The following is a 27,490-nucleotide window of genomic DNA, read 5'->3' on the forward strand; positions in this document are numbered from 1 at the left end:
ACAGAGATGCTATATTAATAAAATAAGACTGGCTTTATTATTCAGGAGTTGCAATGAGCAGTTTTGCCTTTCAGTGTTACCAGCTTTTTTGTACAGGAGATAAGGAATGAACATGAGAAACCAGAAATGAAGAACTTCCATTGCAAAATCAATAGCATTATCAAGGGTTGACAACATTGTATTACTGATAGTAAAACAAAACATCTCATTTCCTGGGGCATACTCAAGTAATCCTGGTGGCCTTCTGCTCAAGGTCTTCAAGATCAGATGGATGTTCCTCTACACAAAAAGGGAAAAAAAATAATACTAAACATCAATATAACCAGATTTAGGCACATCTTTACTTATTTGCCAAAGCAATACCCTCCCTCCAGTATTTCTTTAATGCCAAATGACCTCACTGACGCTTGATTTCATTGTCACCTTTAGTAGGCTGTAAATTGGCATACTCATACTGGACTGAGAGGCAACAGGCATTTAGTACTGCATATGTTTAGTATTCTGTTACAGAATTGATATAAGATAGCAATCCTAAACCAGAAGAATGAAAGAAAACTCCAAGGTTAGTTTACCTTTTTGTATGCTCTTATGGTCCTTAAGAGTCTTTCTTCAGTCATTCCAGTAAACGTCTAGTAAGGTCATCCTTATGTGCTCTTTTCTTCTGCATAGTTTGAGCTATTTCCTTGTTCGCACTTCGTAAAGGATTGACACACGGACTGCAACATTTTAAAACAACAGGTGAAATTGGTTGACTTCCAGAGAAGGAATTCAGAGATCACCTGAACTTCAGCCATGAAATCCCAGCTCCAGTGAAAAAAACACGCAAAGCTACCGCTGATTTCAGGGGCCATCACAAGAGTTCAGCAGCAGCAGCTTAAGGCCAGGAAAAGCATTACAATAAGCTTTTCCCATCTCTTACATTTTCTTCGGGAATTTCAGCTCACCGTTTGATTTATATAATGCAACCATGACCAGAAATTTCCCATTAACTAGTCAACCAAATCCTATGCCCTGCTTCCCACTGCTGCACTAGAAATTCAGCAGAAAGATTTTTCTAATTCTTACTCTATTTTAAAAATCTGCACAATATGATTCAAACATAGCACTAGTTAGGTGCACCTGTGCTTTCCTAATCTTCAGCATCTTAACCTACGTGTCATTGGATGTTGTTATTAATGAAGACTAACAAAACAGAGAAATAAGATAGGATAGCACAGTTATAGACATAGCAAAAGCATCAGAGAATACAGCTCAAGAAAAGAGGTGCTATGTTGGTAGCACACAAGAGAAACAATGACCGTATAACATTGAAAACAAAAGAATTTCCAGCCAGCGTACATGGTTTAGGCTCATTAAAGGAATGCTTTTCAAAGCCATATCCTCTGTTGACTGTCTCTAAAAACTGGTAAAACTCAAAGTTACAATGTTATAGGATTGCTCTTTTCCTAGAACTCAAATATATGATGTTGGAAATTAAAGCCATTTAGCATCTGGTTAATCACTTCATTAAAAAACAAAACAAAAAACAAGTCATAGTAGAACAGCAACATTTCTAATTTCGCTGGTTGTGAAAAAACACAGAAATGATAATTTAAACATTAATGTGAATTCTCTCAAAACGAACACGTATTAATTCATTTTCCAGAAAATTTATGATAATTCTATGTTAATTCTTTGCCTCCTGTTTTCAGAGTCACTGATGACTCAGTACAGCTATCTGTATGCTGAACATCAGCTGCTGAGCACAGCGTAAGATGCAATGTGGAGATTTGCACAGCAGGTTTTGTCTAAATGTGAAACTCCACAGCAAATAGCCATCTGCTGAGCAGCTGCATTGGTAACGTCTATGTGTGCGTGTACGTGCATGTATATGATCCCGCACAGACTACTATCATCTTAGTAAAGCAAAAGTTTAACACTTGGGGGAAAAAAATCCTCACAAAAAGACAATTCTGTCGCATTAACCAAGCTATAGCATTAGCCATTAGATATGAACTACCACCTTAGAAAAATAAAGCACAGTTAACGCATTCCATCTGAGTTCACTGATGTTGATGTTGTGAAGCTTACGTTTTCCCATTACCATAAAAACATACACATATGCTGAAAGTCTTCACAACATCAAACACTAAACCATTTGCACAACACTCACAGGCTGTAATATGCCCTATACATGAAAAAAAACGCACTGCACTTTAGAAGTATTAGAAATAATTAATTCACTTTTCCCCCAACCACACTCCCAGCCCATCTCTCATTCTCTTCAGACCTACTACTTTGTTCCATCTGTGTCTTACTGCAGAACTCTAGGTCTGTCCCACACAGACACATTTCTACTTGTTCTTCTTTACAACCTGCTTTTTCTCATCCATTTATTCCCTATTATCTTTCAGATAATTCATTCCTGCTCATAGCTGTAATTTCCAGTGCAGCAGTCAATTGTTTACTGTAGGCAACACCACTCTGTTGTAGGTGTCTTTGAAGACAGTGGTAAAAGAACCAGTTTTGTCTCCATCTTCCCTGTGATTTTTGAGAGCTAAAGCAAGTGGGAGGATGTTTTCTCACTTGTTTCTGTTTAATTTATGTTACAAAGCGAAATTAAGTTTTCCTTAAAACTTTTCTTTTTTTTTTTTAATTCATGTTCTGGGTTTTCTTTCCACTCAGGACCTTGTGTCCTAAAAACCTGTTCTGGGTTGACCAGGATGGGCTGTGTGCAGTGTTGGAACCTGCCCGATAGCTTGGTTGCTCCTAAATCTCATTTGCCACCTTTTTTGCTCCCTATTGGCAGTTGCTGGTGTTGCTATCCTGCCAAAAAGAGGAGAAGAACGCAAACCAAGTTCTTTTAACACATATGGATATAGTAGCGTTCGGTGGGGAACAGGGACAGAAAGTGGGGGAATATAACTGCAGAGTCGAGAGATAAAAGCCTGATTTTCCCTTCCTTGGTGTATCTGCCCAGGAGAGGATCTGTGTCCTGCAGAGCCGAGCTCAAGTTCAGGCACCCCTGCTCAAGCCCTGCTCAGGGTTTTATGCACAGACTTTCTTTTTTAACCCCCAGACAGCACACCTTCAGGTTTTACATGCAGCTTCCCAAGCAAGGGAAATAAGATTAAGTCCAAGTCCTTTATAACTATGTCTTTAGAAAGAATACAGCGGTGTTAATAAGCTGTATTTTTTTCTGTAAGTCAAATTGATTCTCTGTTCTATGTCGCTTCAAAATAGAAAGACTCATTTTCTATGTTTGCACATTTGTTTCTTGCCTTTTTTCCAGTCTCTTCTCCCCTCACTACTTCAAACATGCCAGTTGCCTGTATTTTCTACATTTAGAAGCAGTAGTATCGTAACTGGGGCTGGTCACACTCTGACGCTTACCTTCTCTGCAAACAGGCAAAGCAACAGAACGGCAGACACCCCAAAGTCAAAAATCCTCCCGCTGCAAGCACAAGCACTCGAAATATCAGTTGTATATCTGTAGAGTCAGCAGAAGTCTGCATTAGTTATGAATCATTCTGAGACATACATTGAGGTGAAGATGACAGACCAGCCTCTAAGAGAGGTTCATGTTCAGCCGCTGTTAACAAACACCCCAGGTCCTTTTCCACCAGGTAGCTTTCCAGTTACTTTTCCCTCAGCTTGTAGTGCTGCCTGGGGTTGTTGTGACCCAAGCCTGGGGTTGTTGTGACCCACGCCTGGGACTGCCTTCCAGAAACACAGGTGCCATGAGTCTAATATCTGCTAAGTGCTCCTATTTTGTCAACAGATTCCTACAAGGTAAACAACATGTGCTCCCAGGGCAGTGTTTGTATTTTCTTTAGACATATGTTGTACATCCAAGAGCATTTGAGTAGCTAATTCATCTATGAACAAATTATTCTGTAAAACAGCCAGCACTTGATATTAATGTACAAACAATAAAAGCTAAAGTGGAATGAAAAAACAAGCAGTTATGGCTGAATACTTAATTTTAACGTTGCTTGAGTATCTGTCCTAAAAATGTGCAGAAAAGTTATAACTTTCACTATACAGTTTTTCCTCTTGCTATAGTGAAATCTCTTTTACGTATATATACATATATGATATATATAGGCCCAAGTAGGGAATAGTATTTAGACGTTTTATTTCTACAGTATGCCCCTAATAAACAGATTCTGATGGCCCCATGCTGAACAGTACTTCTGTCTATCACAAGTTATCCAGCTAGTAGCAATTACAGCTGCCCTAGCACTGGAATGGGGAGCTTCTTGGCTACAAGAACAGTTTCAAAGCTCAATCCTGAGCCCTGTTTGCTTCTGAGCAAGCAGAAAGTGAATTCACGGTAGCTTATAAGTATTCCCTCTGGGGTTTCATATTGGTATTAATTGAGCTCTTCTGAAATTGGATATAGTCTCTGAAAGCAAAGAAGTATGCTGAGTTATACCAGGAAGACCTAAACCATTAAGCTTCTGGCTTCTTTTTGCTAACTTAACATCCACTTTTGGGAAGACTGCGTGTGTCTGAGAACAATTCCATCTTAAGTTTTGGTGAAAAAAAGGATACAACGTAACAGGAGTTGCTGTGTTAAACAAAACACGGTAATATTTGGCTTTTTCCCTATTTAAGTCTATGATGAATCTCCAAATATCACTCTAAAAACTTGACATTTTCTGAAGAGAAAACCATGAGATACGTGTCTAGTGTCAGGACATGAGGCAGGGGAACAAACCAAGATGCGAAATCCCACCTGAACATGATACTATCTATTTATTTAACTGCAAAGGTTCGAAGAGTAAACTCTAGAACAGGTTGCCCAGAGAGGTTCTCCAGTCTCTGTCCTCAGACATATTCAAAACTTGAGTGGAAGTTTTGGGAAACTGGGAAACCTGTAGCTGACCTGGCTTGAGCAGTGAGGATTGGACTATATGTTCCTGAGAGGTCCCTTCCAAACCAAATAATTCTGTGTCTAATAAAAAGCCTCTAAAATTTTCCATTTTTCAGTTTGTTGAAGCAAGTTCACTGTGAAAAGCGATAACTGTTTCTACAAAGCTGCACAAATGGGAAAAAAGTTATGGCAAAAATGCAGATTTGATTCAGCCCTTTCAGTAAAGCAGAGTTACGTGCAAGGTTTGGACCTACAAAAACAGTTTGCTGCATTCTTTCATATGAGGGAAAAACAATCATGTACACCAAGTGTACGCTCAAAGGAAAAAGGAAAGTAAAATGTTATGTTAAGGCCAGAATTTGAGAACACAGAACCACAGAAATTTTGGTGTAAGATTTCTGCTCTCCAGGTAGAACAACCTTCTCCCTGAAGCAAGGCCACCTCCACCATGAGGTCAAGTAAGTTGTCTTTGTCCAGCCAAGTCTTGAAAACCTCCAAGGATGGCGACTCCTCCGCTCGTCTGATGATTTGTTCTAGAGTTGCACGACTTTCCTAATGATTTTTTTTCCCTTAATTTTAGAGCTAAATTTCCGAAGCATCACTTAGTGGCAATTCCCACTTGTTGTATCACCTGGTTCAACCAAGAAGAATTTGTGGCTTCCCCATGTTAGTAACTGCCCTTCTAAACAGGCTTCAGTAACTATTAAATAACCAATAAACCTCTTCTGCACCAAATTAAATACATCCAGTTCCTTCACTTTTTCTTCATAGCACTTTCAGAGAGTCACTACTACTGTGTATTAAACTCCACTTTCCACAAATAAAGCCTTCACTCCACTCTTCGCACTATGGTTATTTGCATTACTTGTTCCTTGCTTGTGTTAGGGTTGACATGACATCCAGCTAATTCATTATAAATGGATTGTTTTCTGTATTATTATATATGCAGAGACAAATGCAAGCTTACACTTGTGGTGACCTGAAAAACTAAAGGAAGAAACAGAAATGAAAATCACCCAAAGTAGCATTGGCCTAGGTGGCAGTAATTCACAAAGTATACTTACTGTCATTAAATGGCATGTAACAGGTCAGGTCATGGCTGGTTTTGGAAGGACAGCATTTATTTTTCAAGCATTCGGTTTTGTTAAGGCCCTCTCCTAGGTTACAAGGAATTAAGACTTGCTCATCTCTGTAACGGCACGCTTCAAAAAAAGAAAGAATATGTAAGATCTCTATTGCAGAACAATGCTCTAGTAGAGGGAAGTTGTCATTTTGGCGTCCCGAGTAATCATGTCATGTAAAATCTTATGCAATTTATTTCAGTAAACATTTACAACCCCAAATCTAAACACCATTGTGCCACTTTTTGTACTTCTATTTGTTAAGTGGGAAAGACAAACTCCAGTTTTTGACTGAAATGTTTCAAATTTTAAAAATTGAACAGAAATTTAAGACTTTTTTTTAAGGGCCCAGCATAGAATACATTGCAGCTGTAGATCTCTCTGGCACTACAGCTGAAAAATCAGCTCATAGGAACAAAGCCCTAGGATATCCAACCTAGTTATTGAACAGAATATTTAAGCCATTTTAAAAATTTGCTATTTAATAAAAGATAATAATGAGAACCTCTGTGGGAAGGGCTTGAACATATAAGAAAGTTATAAATAGATGTCTATTTAATTCCTGTAAAACTTGGTATCGCATCCCTTACACAACACTTTCTCAGCAGCAGCAAAGCACCATTTGGTTCCAGCAGCTCCCACGATTGAGTGCACTTGCAATTTTGTACAGGCCAAGCCCTTTCTGTATTCATAGGTATCATCTTTGCTATTGATATTAGCAAATTAGCATTGTGGCAATTTTATGCAATACTGTTTTTCTTGTCATTTAACTTCAGCAGTCCAAAAGGCGAGTGGTTTAGTCTAAGCTTATGGCCACAGAGCCTTCATTAGGCAGTAGAGGTGGCAGAGACACTACTGTGGGGTAGCATCCTTCACTTAGGATGTGCCAAATTGCTCTTTTATTCCTGCATGTTCATGTGAAGACTAGAAAGCTAGTTCAGGTCAAGCTCAGCAAGGTGGATCCTAAGCCGAACTGTCCAGCATTTCCAGCACAATCACACCATTGATGATGAAGGGTTTTGTAGTAATGCAATGAAAGTCAATTTATGATTGCTCCAAAGGGGAGTTTAACGATGCCGTTTTGAAGAGATCTATCGAGCTTTGCAGTACTGGACTGAGGGTTTTACATACACTAAATGCGTGAGGGTGGACTGGAAGTGAGGCAGACGAAGGGGAAAGGGAAGAGAACCGATGCCGCGGTGCTGCAGTGACACTCACTCACTGGCCTGAAGAAGGTTTTGACAGCGTCAAACAACTCTTGCAGTTTCATTTGAAGATGGCTGGGTAACACTTCACCTTTTTCTGAAACATTCAGAGTTTGTTGTGCAAAACCTGAAAGCTCATAATGATTAGCTCATTACCATCAAAATATCCATAATTAACTAAATGCAATGACATTTTCATACTGATTATCTTCCATTCTGAAGGCATTTCTAGTCATTATGAATTGAGACTACTGATGGCTAGCAAGGTTAAGCACAGATGTCTTCCTGTTGTGTTCAATTCTATTACTTCAAATTGCTTCATGAACCACGAGAACTAAAGCTGTGAAATTTAAAGAATCCATTCAGGTGGAAATTGTTAAGATGAAAAGCTCTACTGTTCACCTATAAGATGCAGGTCACATGAAACTCAGGGTTACATCTGTGGGTGTATTATTCTTATGTATACAAGCAGAATTTTCAGCCTTTATTTTAAAGATCTAACTGAAAACCTAACTGACACACAGAACTGGTAAAAGGCAGCTTTATCAAATACAACCAAACATCCACCTAGCCCAGACCGGGACCTACAGTGTGTAGGTTGTGTAGAAAAGAGCAAAATACTCCTGTATATAGAGGTACTGGAGTATTTTTGCAAACCCTAGTGATCCACAGCTCTGGGACTTCTTGCTCACCTTTCATTTACACTACTCAAAGTTGCGGTGTCACATCTCTTTATAATGAAACCGCAAGTGCAAATTGCAGCGAGACTCCACTGGCAATCAAGGAAATAAAGCCCCAAAACACAAAAAAAACCCACCATACAATCAAACAAAATCAAACCAAAAAACCCCACCCCCAAACCACCCAGTAATCATGTTTGCCTTTTCTCTCTCCGTATGAGAGAAAATTGCTTTCAGTGATGGAATTTATTGAAAGCCATTTCATGGTTTTATAGTTCCTTGTGAACAGAAGGGATATCAGGGCCTAACCAAAAAGTAAGGGATTGACCGTGACTCCTCAGCTGGCAGCAGCAGGAGCTCCAGGCGGATAAATCCCGTTTGCCCTGGTGCTCCACTGGGCTCTTCTGTGCCCTATGAGACTCACTTGAAAAGAAGCAGCTTCAGAGCAGGGAGAATGAAACAAATGTCAAAATAGGGAACCCAAGACTAACGTGTAACAGAAAAGTGACCAGCAAAGCTCACACTGACAGTAATGTCACAGTGCCCCCACATATCCCCCTCAGCAATCGAGACAAAAGAACAGAAAATGTTAAAAGAGTTTGTAATGATTTTGCAGGAAGCTCACGAGATCTGACAATCGGCTTGACAAGAATTATTTGAATATATAACCATGGCTGTCTTACACGTCGCTCTCTTGTGCGAGATTAATCACATTTATATCTACATTATACCTCACAAACAACCTGCAAAAATGTTTTTGCCTTTTTTTTTTTAACCAGAATGACTTTGTCATCTGGATATTGCAGCAACGTTTGCCAATGACACTTGCAGCGACAGCCTTTCACCAAGCTCGGAAAAGGTCATGTCTGAAGTCTGGTTTCTCAACACTTGAAGGATTCAATGCAAGTTTCATGTGTGGGCTGATCCTTTGCACCAGAAGTTAAATTGGGTCATCTGATATGGAAGTTATCAGTCAAAAATCCTTGCTAACTATTTTGAGCCATCTGCTGTAGTAAGCACATACATCAAATCTCAGCAGATTATAGGAACATTGAACTATAGGGAACTATAGCTGGGGGGAAAACACATCCTTCTGTGTCAGGACTGACCCTATCTGGAGTACTTAGATCTCTTGGTAGTATTTTTCAGTATTTTTCAATCATTACCAAGACAACTTTTAAACTTAACTTCTTGCTAATAACAGTACTTGCTGCTCCGATGAAAACGCTTTTCTCCTTGCAATACTCACTCGAATTGACGCTGCAAAGCAGTATCAGTACCACCGAGTTCCACGCTGGATGAGTGCCAATTAGCGGCATTACTGCAATAAAACCAACAGGAATAATAGGTATGCGCTTAAGCATAAAACACATTATGATCTTAACTTCATATTTATGGATTAGAATATGACAGCAGATCACTGCACAGAGCAGGATGTGCTTTTTTTTGTTGCATAAAGGTGATGCCCGAACCCAGTAATTTTTGTTTTTTCAGCAAGTGATTTTGAGGAAATCATTCATTTATGGAGAGCTTAGAGTCATCTTGTTAATAGAGACTAAACAAAAAAATCTCCCTGAAATGTCCCAGAGTTGGCCACCTGACTACTTTAAAAGATCACTTTTAGCTATAAAAACACACAGGAATTAGCCTTTGAAGGGTCTGTTCTCTCTGCGCTCCTGCTGCTAAATGAGGAAGCTTTCCTGCCATTAGAATGTACCTGTTGAGTAATATACAAATGCCAGCTGTCCCACAGAGAAACTTTGCTTTGGTAATTAAATGTAAAATGATTTCTTAAGAGAACAGCAATCATTTTCCAGTATATCTATTACAATCTAATGCCATCCAGGATAAACTGGGAAGAGGAAAGAACCTGCTGGGAGAAAGAAAATAAGGGAGATAGAGAAAAAACTCTAGTTTTCCCTATTACTATTTTTGCCGTCTTCTCTGCTACTGCTGGGAGTGCACAGCAACTACAGACCTGCTCCGCACGACGACGTGGAATCAAAGCTCATCACAGCGGGCTTCCCGTTACTATGATACAGCTCAGAATCCACGGTGCAGATGTGAGAAGCGCAGCAGAGGGGCCAGAAAAAAGATGTATATGTGGTTTGAATAAATAAATAAAAATAAGTCCTTCCCATAGATTGTTAACAAAGCCTCTTAAGTCTTTTAATTCACTAAGATAAAACCAAGCTCATGCTATTACCAATCGCACTTCAGAACCACCACCTAATTCTGCAGAGCAGGTAATAGATACCTCAGGACACCAAAACATATTCCACTCAAAACAGACAAAGTTTGGTCAGAGCGCTTGAGTCTGAGCTTCCCATAATCCATTAAATATGAATTAATTAGGTAAGAGGATCGTCTGGTGGGTTCACCAAGTCTCTGCACACTTGAAGCAAAAGCAGAGTCTAACATACACTTTCTTAGCCACTTCCATTCCTAAGGAAAGGCTCTTTGAATAGACTAGAAACGGTGCTTTAAAAAGTATTGAAACCTAAAGTTAACACAGATGCCCCAAAAATCAGCAGTTCCTCAAACAGCTGAGCTGCCTAAAGCAGTTCATTATGTTCTAGAAAACAGAGTATGCTACGACAGCCATTCGAAAAGATAAATTATCTTTTAAAAAAGTTATATATTCACATACAAATGGGTTTTTTTTTGTTTTCCTGTTTCAATTGAGTAATGAGTTTAAAGGGTGATTCTCTTTAACCTAATTTGTATGCAGCATTAGCTTGCTAATATAAGGAACAATAGACACTATCTTCACTTTCAGTGTTTCATTGCACACAGACACAGTCACTCTCAATAGTACCAATGAGAAGATACTTAGAAACGTCCAACACGGAACAGTCAGTCTTCATTTTCTGAAGCATAACACCCCACACGCCGTTAAGATTTTCCACGCCAATTATCCCCATAGAACACGGCATACAGCGCGATGCATTTCTGCTGCACAAATATGGGACCTTTCAGACTGCTCACCATCTGACTAAACTGCCTCCGCGTTTTACGTTGACTACTTGATTTTCTTGAGTTTCGGACTGTTGGCTCTCCTTGCTGTAACTGTGGTCTGTACCTAAGGCTCAGCTCGAGCACATCCAGTACCCCAAACAATTCTTTGTTATGCCATCTGTGCAACAGCCAAGTTCCCAGTCACTTATACAGACTACATCCATAGATTTTTTGCGTTAAATGAACTGCCTTTATTCAGAATCAGTTTCATATATTGAGCAAAAAATGCAAGAAAGTCTTGTCCCATTGAACCCTCAGCAGAAACACAATCATGTATGATTGTTGCTCTTCAAATTTTCAAAATTAATACCTTGAAGTCTATCGTAAAGAAATTTTAAAACAACACCAGTAATTGTGACAACTAATTCATATTCACGGTTTGGTAGTAATTATTTATCTCCATCACAAATTGCTCAAAATAGATGATCTTCATAGCCATGAAAGGAGGGACAGACATGGGAAATACCTTAAAAAAAGGTTAGGAGTAGAGAGATTCATCCCTCTGATGAAGGCAAAATATTCACAGGCTGCTGTGAGAGACTCGCGCTGGTTCAGAACAGTGGGCAGTAAATCCAGCCCTTCCCATGGTGAGGGCAGCACAGAAGTGTGGTGTGAAAGCTACACTGCAGGTAACCCTACTGAAACTCCGGCAAGGAAATCCTTGCAGATCAAACTGGAATCTATTCAGAACACTTACCTCAGAAGAACTAACCTCACTTTTTGTAACATATAGAATGGTGTCTCACACCATTAAGGTATTAGGTTTTTTGTGGTCACCCTGATTTTCACAGATGTGAATCTGGCTGGAAAAGACTTTCACTAGCGTCTTTTAGGATGAAAACATAAGTACTAGTAAGTCCAAGTGAATGAGAAAAGAGCTTAGTACAAACTGCTGAGGAAACTACCTCAAGCTAAGCCTCGTCACTTGAAAAAAATTCTTTAAAGCAGCCACCAGAACCAACATCAACATCTACCCCAACCACTCAGAACAGATATTCCACTACAAATCCCACTGTTTCTGGAAATAGACTAAAATCTTTAACAACGCACGGGCTAAAAAAAAAATGAGACCCACCTTTTGCCTTGCGGATTAATACAGAACGCCGCTGATCGGAACAAGGCAGCAGGGTTCCCGAGTGACTGAGGAATTCCCACTGGAAACTAATTAATCTATTCCCTTTTAATATTTAATACTGATGGGTTTTGCAGAGAAACCTACTGCAGTTCAGGAAAACAAGTTCTCTTTCACAGTAAGTGCTACTATGAAGAAGACAGCGTCTGCACTCACTATCGTAGCACTTCATGTTGTTTCTGGCTTGTTGAAAGACTGGTACAAAATTGTTGATGTTAGAGACACATAGGGCTGAGAAAGTTCATCTATTACTATGTTATTTAAACAATTTCTGCATTCAAGAAACTAAACCTGCTTGGTTCTTGAACTCACGAATGCTCATAAAGGAGAGATTTTCACCTATGTTTCAAAAAAGCTGTACGAAGATTTTTTTCCTTGATAAGGTTTTTTGACCAACTCTGAAAATCCTACCTGCCCATCATCATTACCAAAAATGCACTTCGTAAAGAAAGGAAACAAAACTGCTGTTTTGATAAGCATTTGTTAATTCACAGTCTTTGAGCTTTACACTACCGAATCTAGACTTTGGCACCATTCACAAATACCTCTCACTCTTTTTAAAGAACTTTATTTTAAAAATAATTTTAATTCATTAGACCATACTTTATAAGTTACCAATAGGACAGACCTGAACTCAAGCATCAGACAATTTGTTGCACTTTTAAGTTTCGAAACAACAGGACTTTTCAAAATAAAATTGTACATTTAGATTCACAGTTTAATTTCTTGAAATTTAATAACATTTAAAAACACTGGAATTTGAATTGAAAGGGATACATGTTAAGCACACAAATACTGAAAAAGGTCATAACCCCAAAATGCACTTGAAAATGGAATGCAGCTAATTAGTCCAACTGTAATTTAGTAATTTCACATTTAACCTAGTTAGCACCTTAGTGAATTCAACCACTGAATGTGAGAAATATAGTGCATGTAGTGTGACAACTCAACAGGTACTGTACCATTTAATATTTAGATTGCGTTGTCTTGAGCATTATGTGCCATAGTTTTGAAAACAGTAATATTTCAGAAGTCTTCTATAATGTGTAAGTAAACAATGGCTACAATTAAAGTCTAAACAAAGAAACACTTTCTCTCCACTCTGAGATTTTTTTAAAAGCAATCATTTATAAGGATTGCATCAACATCAGTTAGCAGAGGAAGATCAAACTTTATTGAAACTGCTTGCATACAAAATATATTGCACTATAACCAAACAAATGTCAACATAAAATCCAATCTGTCGCAGCTAATATGTACAGAGAATATTGCCCAAGAGCAGTTACATTACAAGGTCAGTCTACCTTGGTTAATTATCTACAGTATTTTAAACCAAACAGCTTACAGATGATGTGTTCAAGGTACCAATTTCTGTTTTCAAATACTATACATTCCCAAAATAAATAACTAGAAATCAACATTAATGTTTGGCAATACTTTTTAAGACATTTTTATATTTGTTAAATCATGTGCAGTTCGTTGCCATTTTTAGTATGCTCACCTGTATGCAAGGAACAAAACAAAAAGAATGAAAAGAGCAAAGAAACAAAACTCACAAAACACATCAGAGGCAAGGTCAAGTTTGTACAACTCTGTCCATAAACAGTGGCTCTCCTTCTGGAGCAATCTCAATAAAAATGGATTAAAATGAAGGTCCTTATACAGTTTTGCCAAGTAAGTTTAACGTACGATCGGAAACAGAAGCAAGCGCAGCTCCTCCCACCGCTGCCCACCCTTCCCTGGTGTACAACTCCACTTTGGATTGGATTCTCTGACACCTTCCAATTGGCCGTTCATTCAGACCTTGCACCTCAAAATACGATGAATTTTTGTTCTACCTCCAATCTCTCGCACTGCTGTACCAGGGCACTACATGTGGTGATTCTCTTCCCACCTCTCCTGAGAACAGTTCCCAAATTAAAATACGGAATTAAAAAAAATTTGGGGAGGATGAAAAAACATCAGCGCTTAAACTGGTCGTCTGGCCAAATAGCAGGCACACATGACTATTTTGTGAACATGTTACGCTTGTTCCCTCAGTAACAATGAATTTTAGTTTTCCACAATGGAAAGGTTTTTATTTTTTTTATTATTTTTTTTTTAAAAAAAGCTTCCGTACTGCCTACAAAGAAAAAAAATTACACCCCTTTGTCAATAACACTATTTGCCAAATCTTCAGTGCAAAATAAATCTCCTATTCTTAGAACTGCCTAACTCAATGTTTATGTAAGGAAAAAGTTATGGAAAGCATGCACTTGTCTATAAAGTACTAACGTCTGACAAGGATTGCTACATATATTTTACATTTAGTGTTACCAACTCATCTTCCCTGATATCTGCATCCAAATATAATATTCCTACCTGCCAAGATATAAAAAAGGCACAGATCATACAACTTTTTTTGCTAATGGAAATGACAATTGTTACATCACACATATTTCAGGGTCCACTAAAATATTGAAAAAGGTGGACCAGAATGTGAACTGACACAGGACATAAAACGACATAGCATTTCATGAAGAACTTGTAAGTTAGATTGAAAACAGAAGCCAATTTGATTACTGCAAACACTATTTATTCTCAAAATTGAAATTGAGCAGTGAATTTGACCCGATGTGTTAAAATGGTACAACTGAACAGAAAGTTTACCAATGCACAGCTCAGTATTCTTAAAACAAACAAAAAAAGAATCTTCCATTGTTTGAACTGCAACATGTACTTGAAAGCGATTTTCGGAAATTCAGATATTTTTATGCAAATATTGAATAACTTCTTATTCTGAAAACAACTGCATACTGTTGATGTTAAAAAAGGCTAACAGAGAACACATGTTCATTTCATGCCCTGCGCCGTCTCGCCTACTATTTGTCTTTGGCCTAACAAGTTTCTCTAACATGGAATAGGAATTACTGAAACAGTATAGGAAATATGACTTCAGAATTATGCAGTTTAGGGTACTCCGTTCACCAGCGGCTGTTGACCATCTGCGCTGTCCGTTTTCTCTTTCTTCTGGTTACGTTCTTTACCCGTGCGCAGCCGACTACCTTCACTGGAGGTATTCTGTAATGTTTTAGTGTGGACACTCCTTTCATTATTGCAGTCAATTCTGATCTGGAACAAGTCAGAGTTATATAAAGCACCCTCTTCCTTCCATCCACCCCTTACGCATGTGCTACTTTGGCAGCCTGGGAGGAGGACTATTTACTAAACAGTCAGAATATTTAAAGAGTTGCACAGCCTTACGGCTTTGTTAAATGCATCCAGCTGAAATGGAGAGTGTGTGGACTTTTTCTGTTCAAAAATGCCACATACTTGTGACCTAAGCCCAAAAACCCTCCCATTTACCTAGACTTGGAAGCTACATTTTCCAGTGTGTTCGTGCAAGATAAACCTGAAGAACTAACAGCATCATTTCACTTTCAATAATTGGACTTTCTACTTGTTGTATACACGTATAAACGTTTTGGAAAAAAATGAACACAGAAAAGCTGTTCATGAAATGATACAAACACTCAAAAAAAATCTACTTTTGAATTTGAAAAAATGTCTCATTTAATCGACCAAACAGATTTCTGTGGTCTTTTTAAGTGGTCATTAAAAAAAAAATTGAAAAAAGCAATTTGAAAGCAAAATTTTTATGCTTGTTAAGAGGGTAAGCCCTTATTCCTTGAAATATTACAAAGTTTTTACAACTAGATCAGTCAGGTTTCAACAATATGCAAATACTTATTTTCATATAAAATAGCTCATCCAAATCTCAGAGCAACAAAGACTTGTTGCTAATGTGCCTTTCTTTTTCAGCACTGCAATTTTGCATTGTCTACTTCAAACTTTCTAAGTTAATTACTGATTATCTATAGAAAATAGAAAATATTTTCGGCATGTCAACTGCTTGCATCTCAGATGCGTATTCGAGTACTTTCAAGCTGAGCACTCCCACTTGGAAAACTAAGCATTTTGGTCATTTGTTCCAATTTTTCCCCCTCCTTTTTTCAGCAGGTTTTCTAACACCAAACCAAGAGCCATCTCAATCTCCCATCACAACCACGACTCCTGGTAATGCCACACAGAAGGCAGCCGCTTGCAGCGGCTCCTACTTCTTCCTCACAACATAACTCATCCTATGCAGTAAGAGACGGTAGAAGGTTTGCATGTTATCATTTGAAATACGAATAGTGGAGAAACTTTGTGTATATGCAGAAAATAGCAGTCTGAAAAACTTTACGCAACAAAACATACTTGAAAAAAGAAAGTAAAAGTATCTTTATAAACACTACAAATCATTTAAGGTTATAAAATATTTCAATATGACGTGAACAGTTTCTTGATGTGTATTTTTAACTTACTTTCTAGATTGCATAGCCTTCAATTGTAAATTTTTCATTTAGTAGTGAAGGTAGTTTCTGAAGTTTAATCTTTCTTACTCTGAAGATTCTGGCTACAACACACTCTCTTTATAAAAAGCGTTAACGATTCTCCTCCCTCAGGCATATAGGCGACAGAGAACAAGACACAACGCAGTAAGAAATATAAGCTAAAAAAAAAAAGCTAGTAAGAACAAAGACTGAAATCAAGCTGGTTAGTAAATCCTTGGGACTCATGATCAGAGTTCCAACCAAAGGGAGAGCTAAGCTAACATTACGAGGTTGCATCTTTACACAACTTGTTATATTGAGATTCCTGCACATATGTTACAAAATGACACAGAACTCTTGTAGATCTGAATAAGCAAAAAGGAATCATAAGTCTGTGTCACTTACAGCTTTGACGACTTCAGTGTCAGTATTTGACACTTAGGCATTTTTAAACATTACAGAGTTCCAATAAGAGAAAAATTACCTCAAGAGATCCATCTGCTGTTCTCCCTTTTGCATCTCTTGAGTTACGCTGACGGTTATCTGTTCGTGACTGTTCATCATTTCCTGTAAGAAGAATTAATCAACTAAGCTGTTCGATGAGGGCATATGTTCTTATTTTACTTAAAATTTATGCAAGTGTAATAGGAAAATACTTCAAAATTTTCACGCTGAATAACATTAAACAAATATTCTTAATAACATAACAACCGTTCTTAAACTGTGGGCCAGGAATCACTAAGGAAACTTTTGGCAGGTGTTAATCAAATTAGACAAAATCACAGTGTTTAAAACCATCAGTTCAAAAGAGACTGTTCGCTGATTGAAGTGAGTTTGCTTAAGGATTCCAACACTGACCTCTTTTTCAAAATTAAGCCTACATTTACCTTTGAATCCTCCACGACCCCTCCCTCCTTGCCCTCTTGCACCACCACCACGTCTTCGCCCGTCTCCTCTACGCAGGTAGTTGTCTCGCTCCTCTTCTGCTGGGGCTGCCGACCAATCGCTAAGTTCATCTCTGTGGTCAGATTCTGTTTCAGAAGCATTTGATGCTTCAGAATTAGTTCCTATCAAGAGGATGAAAAAAAATCCAAACATGCCAGTGTAGCTTAGCATGAAAGTACTACAGTATAATGAAAAAACGTATATATATTTTTTAAAGTGAACAGTTCTGGGATCTTTGCTTCCCAATCTCTATAACATACTTAATACAGAAATGTGTATAATACACATTACTTCTTAAATAAGTCAAACAAATACAAGTTAGAAGTGTATTTAATTTAAAATAATTAAGTGTGCCATATATTTATAGCTACTTGGTGTTATCAGCCTACCAATATACTATTGAATCTAAGTAAGCAGTCTAATAGACTAGCCTTTCATATTTCTAAAACTCAAAGTTCTGCATATAACCTGCCCTGTCTCCCCTCATCACAACAGATCACTGCTAAAAGCTGGTTCTTTTCCCCAATTTTCCCTCCTATAACCCTGTTATTAGCCAGGTGAACTCACATCTTCAAAAACAGCAAAAGGGCTTCAGCACAAAAACATTAATTTCATATTATGTAGAAAGTAAGCTAAGACTGTCTTATGAAGCCCATGCTACAGGCTCTTTAGTGAGGACAAACACCGGCTGATCTGTGTTATGGATAATGAAGTAATAGATCACTCTGAAGAAGCACCAACCTGAAAACTACTCATTAGTGAGTTATACAAGGTTTTCAAGTGTAACCCTACATTTTGGTGACTATGTTCTCCTAACAAAAACACAAAAGTTCAATTTAATATGAGGAAAATAGCTTTTCCACTCAGCTACATAATATTTTCACTTATAAATATTTACATTAAGATAGGCTTTTACAGGTGCAAATGAAAAGTGAAGCTTTATCATTAGGAATTGTTCAAAATACAGCTAAAATAACAATCCTTGCCCTGAAAAGTTCATAAGGTAGAAGACATAAGCATTCTCTAAGAGACAGGAACTGCATGCAAATACATTTACATTACATATATTACTTCAGAGTATCTTCTACAGCATAAAGCTCTATATAGTCTTCAAATAATAATATTCAGTATTAACTAAATTTGTTTTAACAGCTCTGTTTCCAAGTCCAGTCTTTTTGAATATATCAAAAGACCAACAGGCCACTCTTGAAACTGTGAGTGCACCTGTAGTTACGTACCTGAAGCATAACCTGGACCGCGTCTGCTGTGGCCTCTGTTTCTGTAAGGCCGACTACCCCGGCCGAGTCCTGGCCCATCATCAGCCATGTACCCTTTTTCCTTATCTGTGCGATTTGATGGTGGCCTAGAAGTAGCTCCAATCTGTCGAAGCTGTTCATCAATTTGCAATCGTTCCAAACGCAGCTGGTCCACTTCCTACACAAGCACAAGCACAGCAAGTCAGATGTCACCAATATTTAATCACCTGAATGCACAGACACGCAGTTCTTGGAAGGAAACAGCACATCAGTATTGCCACTAATAATCCATTTAATACTTAAATATAGTAACTGAGCTTTGAAAATAATTTGTCTACTAAAAAAAAGTACTTCAAATGCTCAAATCTGTTTGTTACCAACACAATTCTCCCTGTGGCACAGTTGGCAAGTTTAGGTTTGTTTAAACTAGATATATCAAGAAAAAGCACTCAGATCAACTGTTTTCAGGAGATACAATAAACTACACTTCAGTATTACGTTTATGAGATCTTTACTCTTAAGGAAGTCAATCATTCTTTAAACAGATAAATTAGCATTTCTTTATTTTTGAATACAGTAGTATCATCCATTTTTAGCATTCCAACAATGGCAGAATTTAAACTTTTTAGATTACAACACAAGCTTCTTACACTGTTGCACATAAGAAATATCAAAGTTATTAAACAATTACAGTGTAATAGCATTGTTTCATAAAAAGGGCTAGAGGTTACGCTGCTGTTAAATTCTACTTAATTATAACAAATAACACCAGGGAAGTGAGAAAGCATAAAAGCATAGAGAGCAAAGTGCTTTAACTCAGGCATAGAAAAACAGCCAGCAAACAGAATTTTTACCACACATAACTAATAAAAGAGATAAACACAATTATCTACAGTGACACATATTAAGGGAGTACTTTTGTCAGTTTGAGATGTTCTCTAGCTACATCAAAAAGTGGCAACTATTTTTAAATGAAAGTTTCAGTGTGATGTTAGAAGGACTGCTGGAGGTCACCTACTCCAGCAAGGACGAAAAAGAGATCTCTCAGCAGTCAGAGTCCCACCAAGCCCCGCTGACTTGCATGTATCTTTTTTGTGTGTGGTTTTGTTTGTTTTGGCTTCCCACCACCTCAGATGTTCCCTAACTCAATCTTCCTTCAGGAAGGGTAGGTCTTCATTCCTCCAGATTCTCCCAGTAGATTCAAGGGCTTGGCATTTCTTAGAGTAAATCTTATCAATACAAAAAGTGAAGATGATATTCAGTACTTCACCCTTCTCCTTTGTGATCAAGTTCCCTACTCCACTCAGCAGCGAGCCTGCATTTTCTGTAGTATTCCTTTTGCTGTCAGTAGACCTGCAGAAGCCCTTCTTGTTGCCCTTCACATCCCTTGCTGGCTATTAAGCACTTTCTGCTTAGTCAGTACCCATTTAAGTACCAACTCACATGTAAGTACCCACTCAAGGTGGTCAAAGAAGTTAAGCCAGAAATATCCTCTGAAGTGAGCATACAAGAAAGGAGCTTGATTTTCAGTACTAGCTTTCAAGTGGTCCTTCTCTGCCTCTAGTACCTGATAGCTGCAGAACTGCTGTATCTTTGCTCCAAAATACTGATAAATCCAAGTGCTCAACAAGCAGGATTAAAAGGTACAGTTATTCAGTAGGTAACGAAGGAAACAAAAGTAATTTCTTTTAATTCCTCTGAGCACTGTACTGGGAAGTTTCTTTCAGTTGCATACAGAGATTTTAGCACTCTAGAAGATTCAATGATAGCTACTGCACAGACTGGATATGTATCAAATCATTAATGGTCTGGAGGTTTCAGAAAAGATGCAAGAATATGTTTAACTCAAAGCAGTCCCTACTGTTAGCATCTGGCCCTGCCATCTAAGATTGAGCATCCGTCATAACACCTATAAAGCAGAAGCAACTATAAGTAATAATGTGGGGTATTTTTTTCTCCCTATACAAAAGACAAGCTCTGCAGACTACTAAAGAAGTTATAGCGCAAAGGGGCAAATGCAACACAAAGTTGAATCACCTACAAAACATCCTCAAGTATGAGATGTCAATTATCTGCATAAGTTGAGGGTTTTCGAATGAAATGCCCACTGTATACAAGATCTCTGCATAGAACGCTGCTTGCTCTGCAGTCGCATCATGGACTATTCCTTGTATAAAAACTGGCACCATTTTGATTTTTTTTTTTTTTAATTTTCACTCGGCCCTCTGTATTTTCCATTCTGAAAAATCCTCCACATAAGTGATTCTTTTAATAAAACACGGCTTTTACAATAAGCCTTTTTAGACTGAAAAATCTATTACAACACCAATTTTCAGCCGCCTTTGGGGTCCAAACAGATTTTGATCATCTTACTGTTTCAGTGGAAATGCAGCATAGTTTTCCTCACCTTTAAATAATTAAGATGATAATCCAGAAGAACAGTCGCATTAGTGATGCTGTCCTTTGTTCCCACAAACACAAATGGTACCATTCCCTAAAACACAGTGACAGTAGTTCTACGGTTATTGATTAGGCATCAAACACTGAAGAGAACCAAACATATTGCTGTAAAACTTCGGAACATTTTTTACAACACAGCTAAGCATAAATTAAAAAATGAGACATTATAATATTTAAATTTTCGTGTTGACTAGGATCACAAACTAATTCCCTTTACATGAAGGGTTTAAGAATATTTTTTAGATAATATGCATCACAACACCAACATTTATTTTTCTGAACAAGTGAAAAAAAAAAAAAAAAGAGTCAATTCAAAATACTTCAGGTTTCCTCCCTTCAAAATTAATACCACCTTTGCTGTTTACATCAACTCTCTCATACCAGGTTCTTTAATGCTACGCATCAGTAGAGAGACCTTTTAAAAAAGTAAATCAAGTTAACACCATGTCATCAAACCAAACTTGGTTCTTCATAAGGATCTCTCAATTTGTAAAATGCGAACAACGACAACAAAAAAAAGAAAGAGTACTTCATGTAATGATTGCTACCTTACATTTCTTTAACCTTTCAAGTATTTTAAGTGATTCTACAAATACCTGAAAAAGGTAAAGGTGAAAATTGTAATCATGACACCTGGAGAGAAAACATCTAAAGACTAACTCAGGAGGCCAAAGCAGACTACGAAATCTACCTAGAAGGGCCCCACTGAGTGCCAGAAACACACCTAAACTTGGGCAAATAAAAGGATAATTTCCACACCTAAACTCCTGACACCAGAATAGGCCTATGCAGCATTTCAGAGGTGTGATCAGAGCCCACACAGACCCGCTGAGCCAGCTTTGAACTACCTGATTCTTGGACCAGCTGCAGCTCCACCATGACAGCATAGGCTTGACTGAGGTTGATTCCTGTACTCCACAAAGTCTCACAGACACTCAGCTGCTGAAACCCATGGCACTGCAGACCCGGAGCCCATACCTACCCAGTTAACTTAAATTTTGTTCTGATACCTCATTCTGATCTCTAATGACATCTTTAATTTTCACTGTACACACACCCTTTACAGGACTGCATTGCAAAGGAGGGGTTTTTTTTCAAAAGTAAGTTGATTTGAAACACAAATGTCTTGAAAAAATAATCCACACACAGTTTGCTGAGGTCCCCCCCTAAGAGGGACTGAGTGACAAGTCTATAATTTGTCTCTGCTTTTTTTTTTTTGTGGTTTGCTTCTTATCTTTTATATACAGAAAACTTTTGTTAGGTCTTACACGTTTGCATTAAATAACAAGGAAAAAAACACACCAAACCACTACACAATATTCTAATCCTAAGAAACCTCAACACTAGCTTTCACAAGCATTAGAAATCCTTTAGCCCCAGGCATCGATGGAAACGTTTTATTATCTTGGGTATTTTAAGTTTGATAAATATTTGATAAAACTTGATAAAGAGCAATGAAATTTCTACTAAACTGGCATTAACTAGCACATAGTATCAATTATTAAAAGATCACAGGACAACTGACTTAAAAAGGCATTTAAGCAAACAGCTCGTTGTTGCTTTTAGCAGTGGATTCTAGGGACAGCAATGCCAGCTGATGTTCTTAATAGCTGGTAACAATATTAATTTCAGCCACACAAAATATCAAAATGCTTATTTATCGAACCTTATTTTTGTCCTTAAAGCAAGAGTACCAATCTTCAACTTAGTTTCAGTGGTGAGTACTGAGCAGATCTTATGTCCATAAGAAACTGAGAGATCAAAATAATATATACTACTATAACAAACACTACCTATCTCATTTTAAAAACATGAAAAGCCTGAAGATCCTGTTATAGAACCATGCAAGTTATGAAACTGCATCTGAAATTTATGGGCAGTATTTAACACTTCAGTCATAACAAAAAGAACCCAATGCTGTATTAATATATCAAACTGAAGTACTGTTCTTTACAAAATGAAGGCCTGTAGTATCCAAGTTCACACGTGGCAATTTTAATGTGAATTTATTTAAAATATGGAAGACAAATAAACCTACAAAACCTCTTATCTGCCAAAATTTTATCTCGGGTTTCCGTGTTGCTCCTGATATGACACAACTGACACGTGAAACAGCACAAGCACTGCCCGTGCTACCAATGTCATTAACAGGTAAAACAGGGAAGTACCAATGCAGAGCTTGGTGGGTAATAAAAGCTTTCAAGTTAGTCTTTAAAAGCCACATTTTGGATTGAAGAACATGAACAGATAAGCTTTTTCAAGCCAGAAGGAGAAAAGAAAACCCAACATACTCAATGAAGGCATGACTACTTGCTCTTTTGCCCTCCTATTCATCTCCAGGCTGACATGTTGCTAAATTTGAAAGTTTTAGCCTACAGTAATAGCACCCTCTTGCTTATTAAGCTAATTCAAGAATTTTATGCTGTAAGAATTTATCAGTCGAAATGAAACAGGACACAGCAGTGAATTCTTTAAACACTGACTGTTTTACCTTTTGAGATAGATATAGAACTAATAAAATTGAAAAAAAAACCCTTAATTGCTTAGTCACCATTTACAGAAAGATGGAAATTGGATTGTGAGTCTTCAGGAATAGTTTTACAGTGATAATACAAAAGATTAAATGACTACGCAAGCAAAAATGTAACGGCTCCAGAACCATACTTAGTACCTTATTCAAAGTGGCAAAGGTTCCTTACCTGGTAGGTTTAGATTTCCAGGTGAACTGACGACAGTTCAGTTTTCTTGAAGCACATTTCACCTTGGAAATTGCGGGAAACTTTTTGCATTGAGATGTTAAAAGCTTCATGCCTGAAGCTTTCCTTGCAAACCTGCGAACTCTCCCCTCAACACAGCCCCACAGAAAACCGCCTCACATTACAAAGTTCAAGACTTCATGAATGCCCTTTCCAAGGCTGACAGCCTTCCTGTGCAAACCTGGAGTATCGTGTTGCTCAGGTTTGTTTTTTATTTAGGTTACAATTGACAGGCTATTGTGAATTTGGGTAGCATTTCTAAAAAGAGAGGCTTATACATAAAGCACAAGCTTTTCATTATAATAGAAGAAATGGCTAATCAAAATTTAAATCAGGTAAAACCCCAAGAGATGAAATTAATGAATGAAAACAGTGAGTTTCACATACGCTGATACACAGTTTAGCAAGTGCTGTGAAAGAGCGTCACTGCTTCTAACAGGATTGAAATATCTAAGAAGGTGCATCAACAAGAAATTTCACAAAGCATTTTTCTAACACAGATAAGCCAAATTTATATAAAAATGCCCATAAGCATTAATAGGAAATTAGAGGTAACACCAAATAAAAACCACACCTTAATCAGAACTTTATCTTACCACTATGAAGATACACAGAAGAATTTATTTGATCACTGGTTAGAAAATAACTACCAATTAACACACACAAAAAACACATTAACTGAAAACATACCTCTTCTTGTGGAATATTTTTATCGTTTTCAGCCTCAATTCTCACTCTTACGACACCAGATTTGTCCACTATCTCCTGAATCAGTTTTCCATTTTTTCCTATTACTTTTCCTACAGAAAGAACACACAGAACATTCCGCCTTTAGGGTTTCCCCCCAAACCTGATAGTACTACTATACTTTAATTAAACAAGAGTATTTAGTACCAGTGCAAGAACTCCTCAAAAGTGACTTAATACTCCACAACAAAATTTAGTTAACAAGCCATGAACTAAAACATTTAAGTAAGCTTGGGGTTACAGAGTATAGTTTCCTTTTTCAAAGCTTGTGGAAGAGAACAAATGAAATTAAAATCACAAATGCCTTACCTTTATATAAAATTATTTGAAATTACACATCTCAATTACACAAATATTGAGTATGTTGCATGCTTATTTGCCTTTGCATTTGTAGGTATGGAAAAGCTTCAGTGATTTACAAAAACATTGCTGGTTGCATTTAAAACGTAACACAAAACCCAAAAACCCCTTTAAAAATGCTCTAACATTCACTGTCACTACCTTTTGGGTAGAGAGCAAAGCAACACTCCTAGTTTGTTGACAGAAGTTTTAGTTGATGAAGTTTTCTGATACTACTGAAGATACGGTTTGAACCAGATGTGAAGTTCTCTTCTCTGAAACTGAGTTTTTTTAGAGATACTTGAAAATAGTTTACATATCATTAAAAAGATGAAAAAGGAAATAAATTATACTCTCACGCCAGTAATTAATGCATTTATCGTTGGAACAAGACCTTCTAATTTCATCATTTGAGACAATGGAAATGAAAACTTTAGTTCTCTACAACCTCAGCAAAATAATGTACTGTCTGAAATCTCAGCTGCTTGGGAGACAATGAGGAAAGGCCATATCATCCAATTAAAGCATTAAAGGAGAGACATAACAGATGTTTTCTGCATGTAACAAGTAGGGGGTTTTATGTGTGAGTGGTTGTGGTTGGTTGGGGGTTTTTTGTTTGCTTTTTGTTTTGTTGCTGTTGTTTTGTTATTTTGAATATAACAGATGGTTCAATCAATTTTATACTCTAAAGGATCCAGGTCAAGAAGGTGAGCAGAAATGAAAAACTGCCATAACAAAAATAATTACAAAATTCTAAACAAAAACTAAGAAATTAAAACTTCAAGTTAAAATTATAATGGCAGCTTATCATTTTTCCTTATCACGAGTAGAATCAGAAGTGAGTGGGGAAGGGAGAACTACTGGTCTCAAACCAATTCCAGAGCTGAGGTGCCACATCAGTAAGTACTTGTCTCACTGCTTCATACACTGTTGGGCAGCATATTGAAGTCTTTGTTTTCAGAGGAAAGTCACACTGTCTAGCGTTTTCCCTGGTTTTATTTATTTTCTTATCTACCGAATTAAGCCATGTATTTTTATGTTTATAGCATCAAAAGCTCATCAAAAGATTTCCCCACATGCACAAGGGTTACATGCACTCTTGAGGACTTTTTCAGGGTATTTGATAATAGAAATTTATTCCATTGTCTTTGGGATATTTTCTTGATCATTGGGTACCTTAACTAGGAGTTTGGTTCATCCCACACTGCTGCTTCTAAACAAACTATTTCAGATGAAAAAGGACAGGAAAAAAGACAAATACAAGTCAAAGACATGATTCAAAATATACTACGAAAACATGAGACTGCAGATTCATCTGTTGTACAGCTGAACTGATCTCTGGACTTGTTCAGAGGAAGTATTTGAATTCTTTGGCTCAATCCAGAAACTATTCTACCTTGTATTTAAACGATGGTTCTAGTTTAAGATATCCCTGAACTGCCAACCAGGAGGTGATTTCTTATAAGGTGCTGAATGTAAATGTGTCCATAAAAATTCCACATGGAGCTGGAAAAAATTAAGTCTCTAGATGCCATGACTTTGTACTATGTAGAGCCCTTTCACATAGAGAACTTCTGCAAACTTTTACCCTGCCACACTTCAAAAAGTTAAAAAAAAACCCCACAGTTCAAGGCATTTTTCCTTATTATCACACAGTCTCCAGAACTGACATACCTACTAAATTTCTTGGGACTTGTATGACATCTTCAGCAAATTCAAGGTAACTTCTTGCCTTTTTCACCGCATCTTGATCCTAAAATATACAGATGTGTGAAAGAAATTAGATCTGTTTTCCCACTTGCGTGGGGTTTTTTGCCTTCTTTTTTGGTGTGGTTTGTTGTTTTTGTTTTGAAAGGCTAAAGAAGGGAACTTACCTCTCCATAAATATGGAATGTGCAAGTATCCTCATCAAGATCAATGGCAGTCACTCCTGGGACCTTTCTGGCTTGCTGAATATTAGCACCATGAGTGCCTATGGCCAAACCCATTAGGTCTTCACGTACAACAAACTGTTCATGAAATCGCGATGCAAGTTGTCTAGAACTCTGAGGAAAAATACAATGTTAGCTTACTTTGATTTTTAGTACACCAGTGAGAGAAATAAACAAATGTAGAGCCAATTCTTTATTCAGGTACTTAGTATACTTTTCATTTCAACTAATCCTTTTAATGCACTTATTTTCACATCAAAAGCACTGCAGAGTCTTCTTCAGAAGTCTTAATGTTGCCTTTTAAATGTTAACATAAGGCTATCCTCTAGCTTTGTCGACACCTCTGTGTTTTGAATTACCACAGGGTATCTACAGCTACCCAATGTTATTAGGGAAGGCAGCGCCCATATAGGTTAGTAAAAATCGGAGCTATGGTGACTATTAAAGCAAACCCTATGACCTCTGAGAAAAAAAAGATGCATCCATTTCAACAAGCAGGGGGAAACAGCAAGAACTCAATCACTGGGCATAACAAATTATACAGAAACCAGTAACTATGGGTATCTATTGCACTAAAAAAAAAAAAACCCACGAATCTACGCCTATGCAAGACAACACAGAATTACAGTATAACTGCAATTATTGCTTGAATTCATGGAACTTGGATGTTAATAATTTAAGATCAGG

The 27,490-nt window shown here is 37.5% G+C and overlaps 2 protein-coding genes across 5 annotated transcripts in view; both read right to left on the reverse strand.

Moving 5' to 3' along the window:
* Positions 1 to 597: 597 nt before the first annotated feature.
* FMR1NB (FMR1 neighbor) lies at positions 598 to 9,183 on the reverse strand. The gene is made up of 5 exons (XM_071813343.1): positions 9,072 to 9,183; positions 7,198 to 7,311; positions 5,923 to 6,060; positions 3,373 to 3,469; positions 598 to 716 (listed from the first exon to the last, which is right to left on the reverse strand). The coding sequence occupies exons 1-5, from the start codon at positions 9,181 to 9,183 to the stop codon at positions 614 to 616; spliced, it is 564 nt and encodes a 187-aa protein (XP_071669444.1). The 3' UTR covers positions 598 to 613.
* Positions 9,184 to 12,566: 3,383 nt separating this feature from the next.
* FMR1 (fragile X messenger ribonucleoprotein 1) overlaps positions 12,567 to 27,490 on the reverse strand; it is a 30,640-nt gene continuing 15,716 nt past the window's right edge. Inside the window, exons 8-15 of one of the 4 annotated variants that reach the window (XM_065846283.2) lie at positions 26,747 to 26,917; positions 26,547 to 26,625; positions 24,477 to 24,586; positions 20,978 to 21,064; positions 18,553 to 18,748; positions 17,257 to 17,436; positions 16,854 to 16,936; positions 12,567 to 15,074 (exon numbers count right to left, since the gene is read on the reverse strand). In XM_065846283.2, coding sequence (XP_065702355.1) covers positions 14,964 to 15,074; positions 16,854 to 16,936; positions 17,257 to 17,436; positions 18,553 to 18,748; positions 20,978 to 21,064; positions 24,477 to 24,586; positions 26,547 to 26,625; positions 26,747 to 26,917 — 1,017 coding nt within the window. In that variant the 3' untranslated portion in view covers positions 12,567 to 14,963. The other 3 variants (XM_065846281.2, XM_065846284.2, XM_071813583.1) reach the window with 3 other exon arrangements.

Source organism: Patagioenas fasciata, chromosome 11 (assembly GCF_037038585.1).
Source record: "Patagioenas fasciata isolate bPatFas1 chromosome 11, bPatFas1.hap1, whole genome shotgun sequence".
Lineage (NCBI taxonomy): Eukaryota > Metazoa > Chordata > Aves > Columbiformes > Columbidae > Patagioenas > Patagioenas fasciata.

Bases quoted from the DNA above. Each gene is read 5' to 3' on its own strand.
- FMR1NB (XM_071813343.1), bottom strand. From the start codon at position 9,183: ATGCCGCTAATTGGCACTCATCCAGCGTGGAACTCGGTGGTACTGATA. The intron at 6,061-7,197 runs GTGAGTGTCACT...CTTTTTTTGAAG, and splicing joins AACCTTCTTCAGGCCAGTGA to CGTGCCGTTACAGAGATGAG. The intron at 3,470-5,922 runs GTAAGTATACTT...CTGACTCTACAG, and splicing joins TTACATGCCATTTAATGACA to ATATACAACTGATATTTCGA.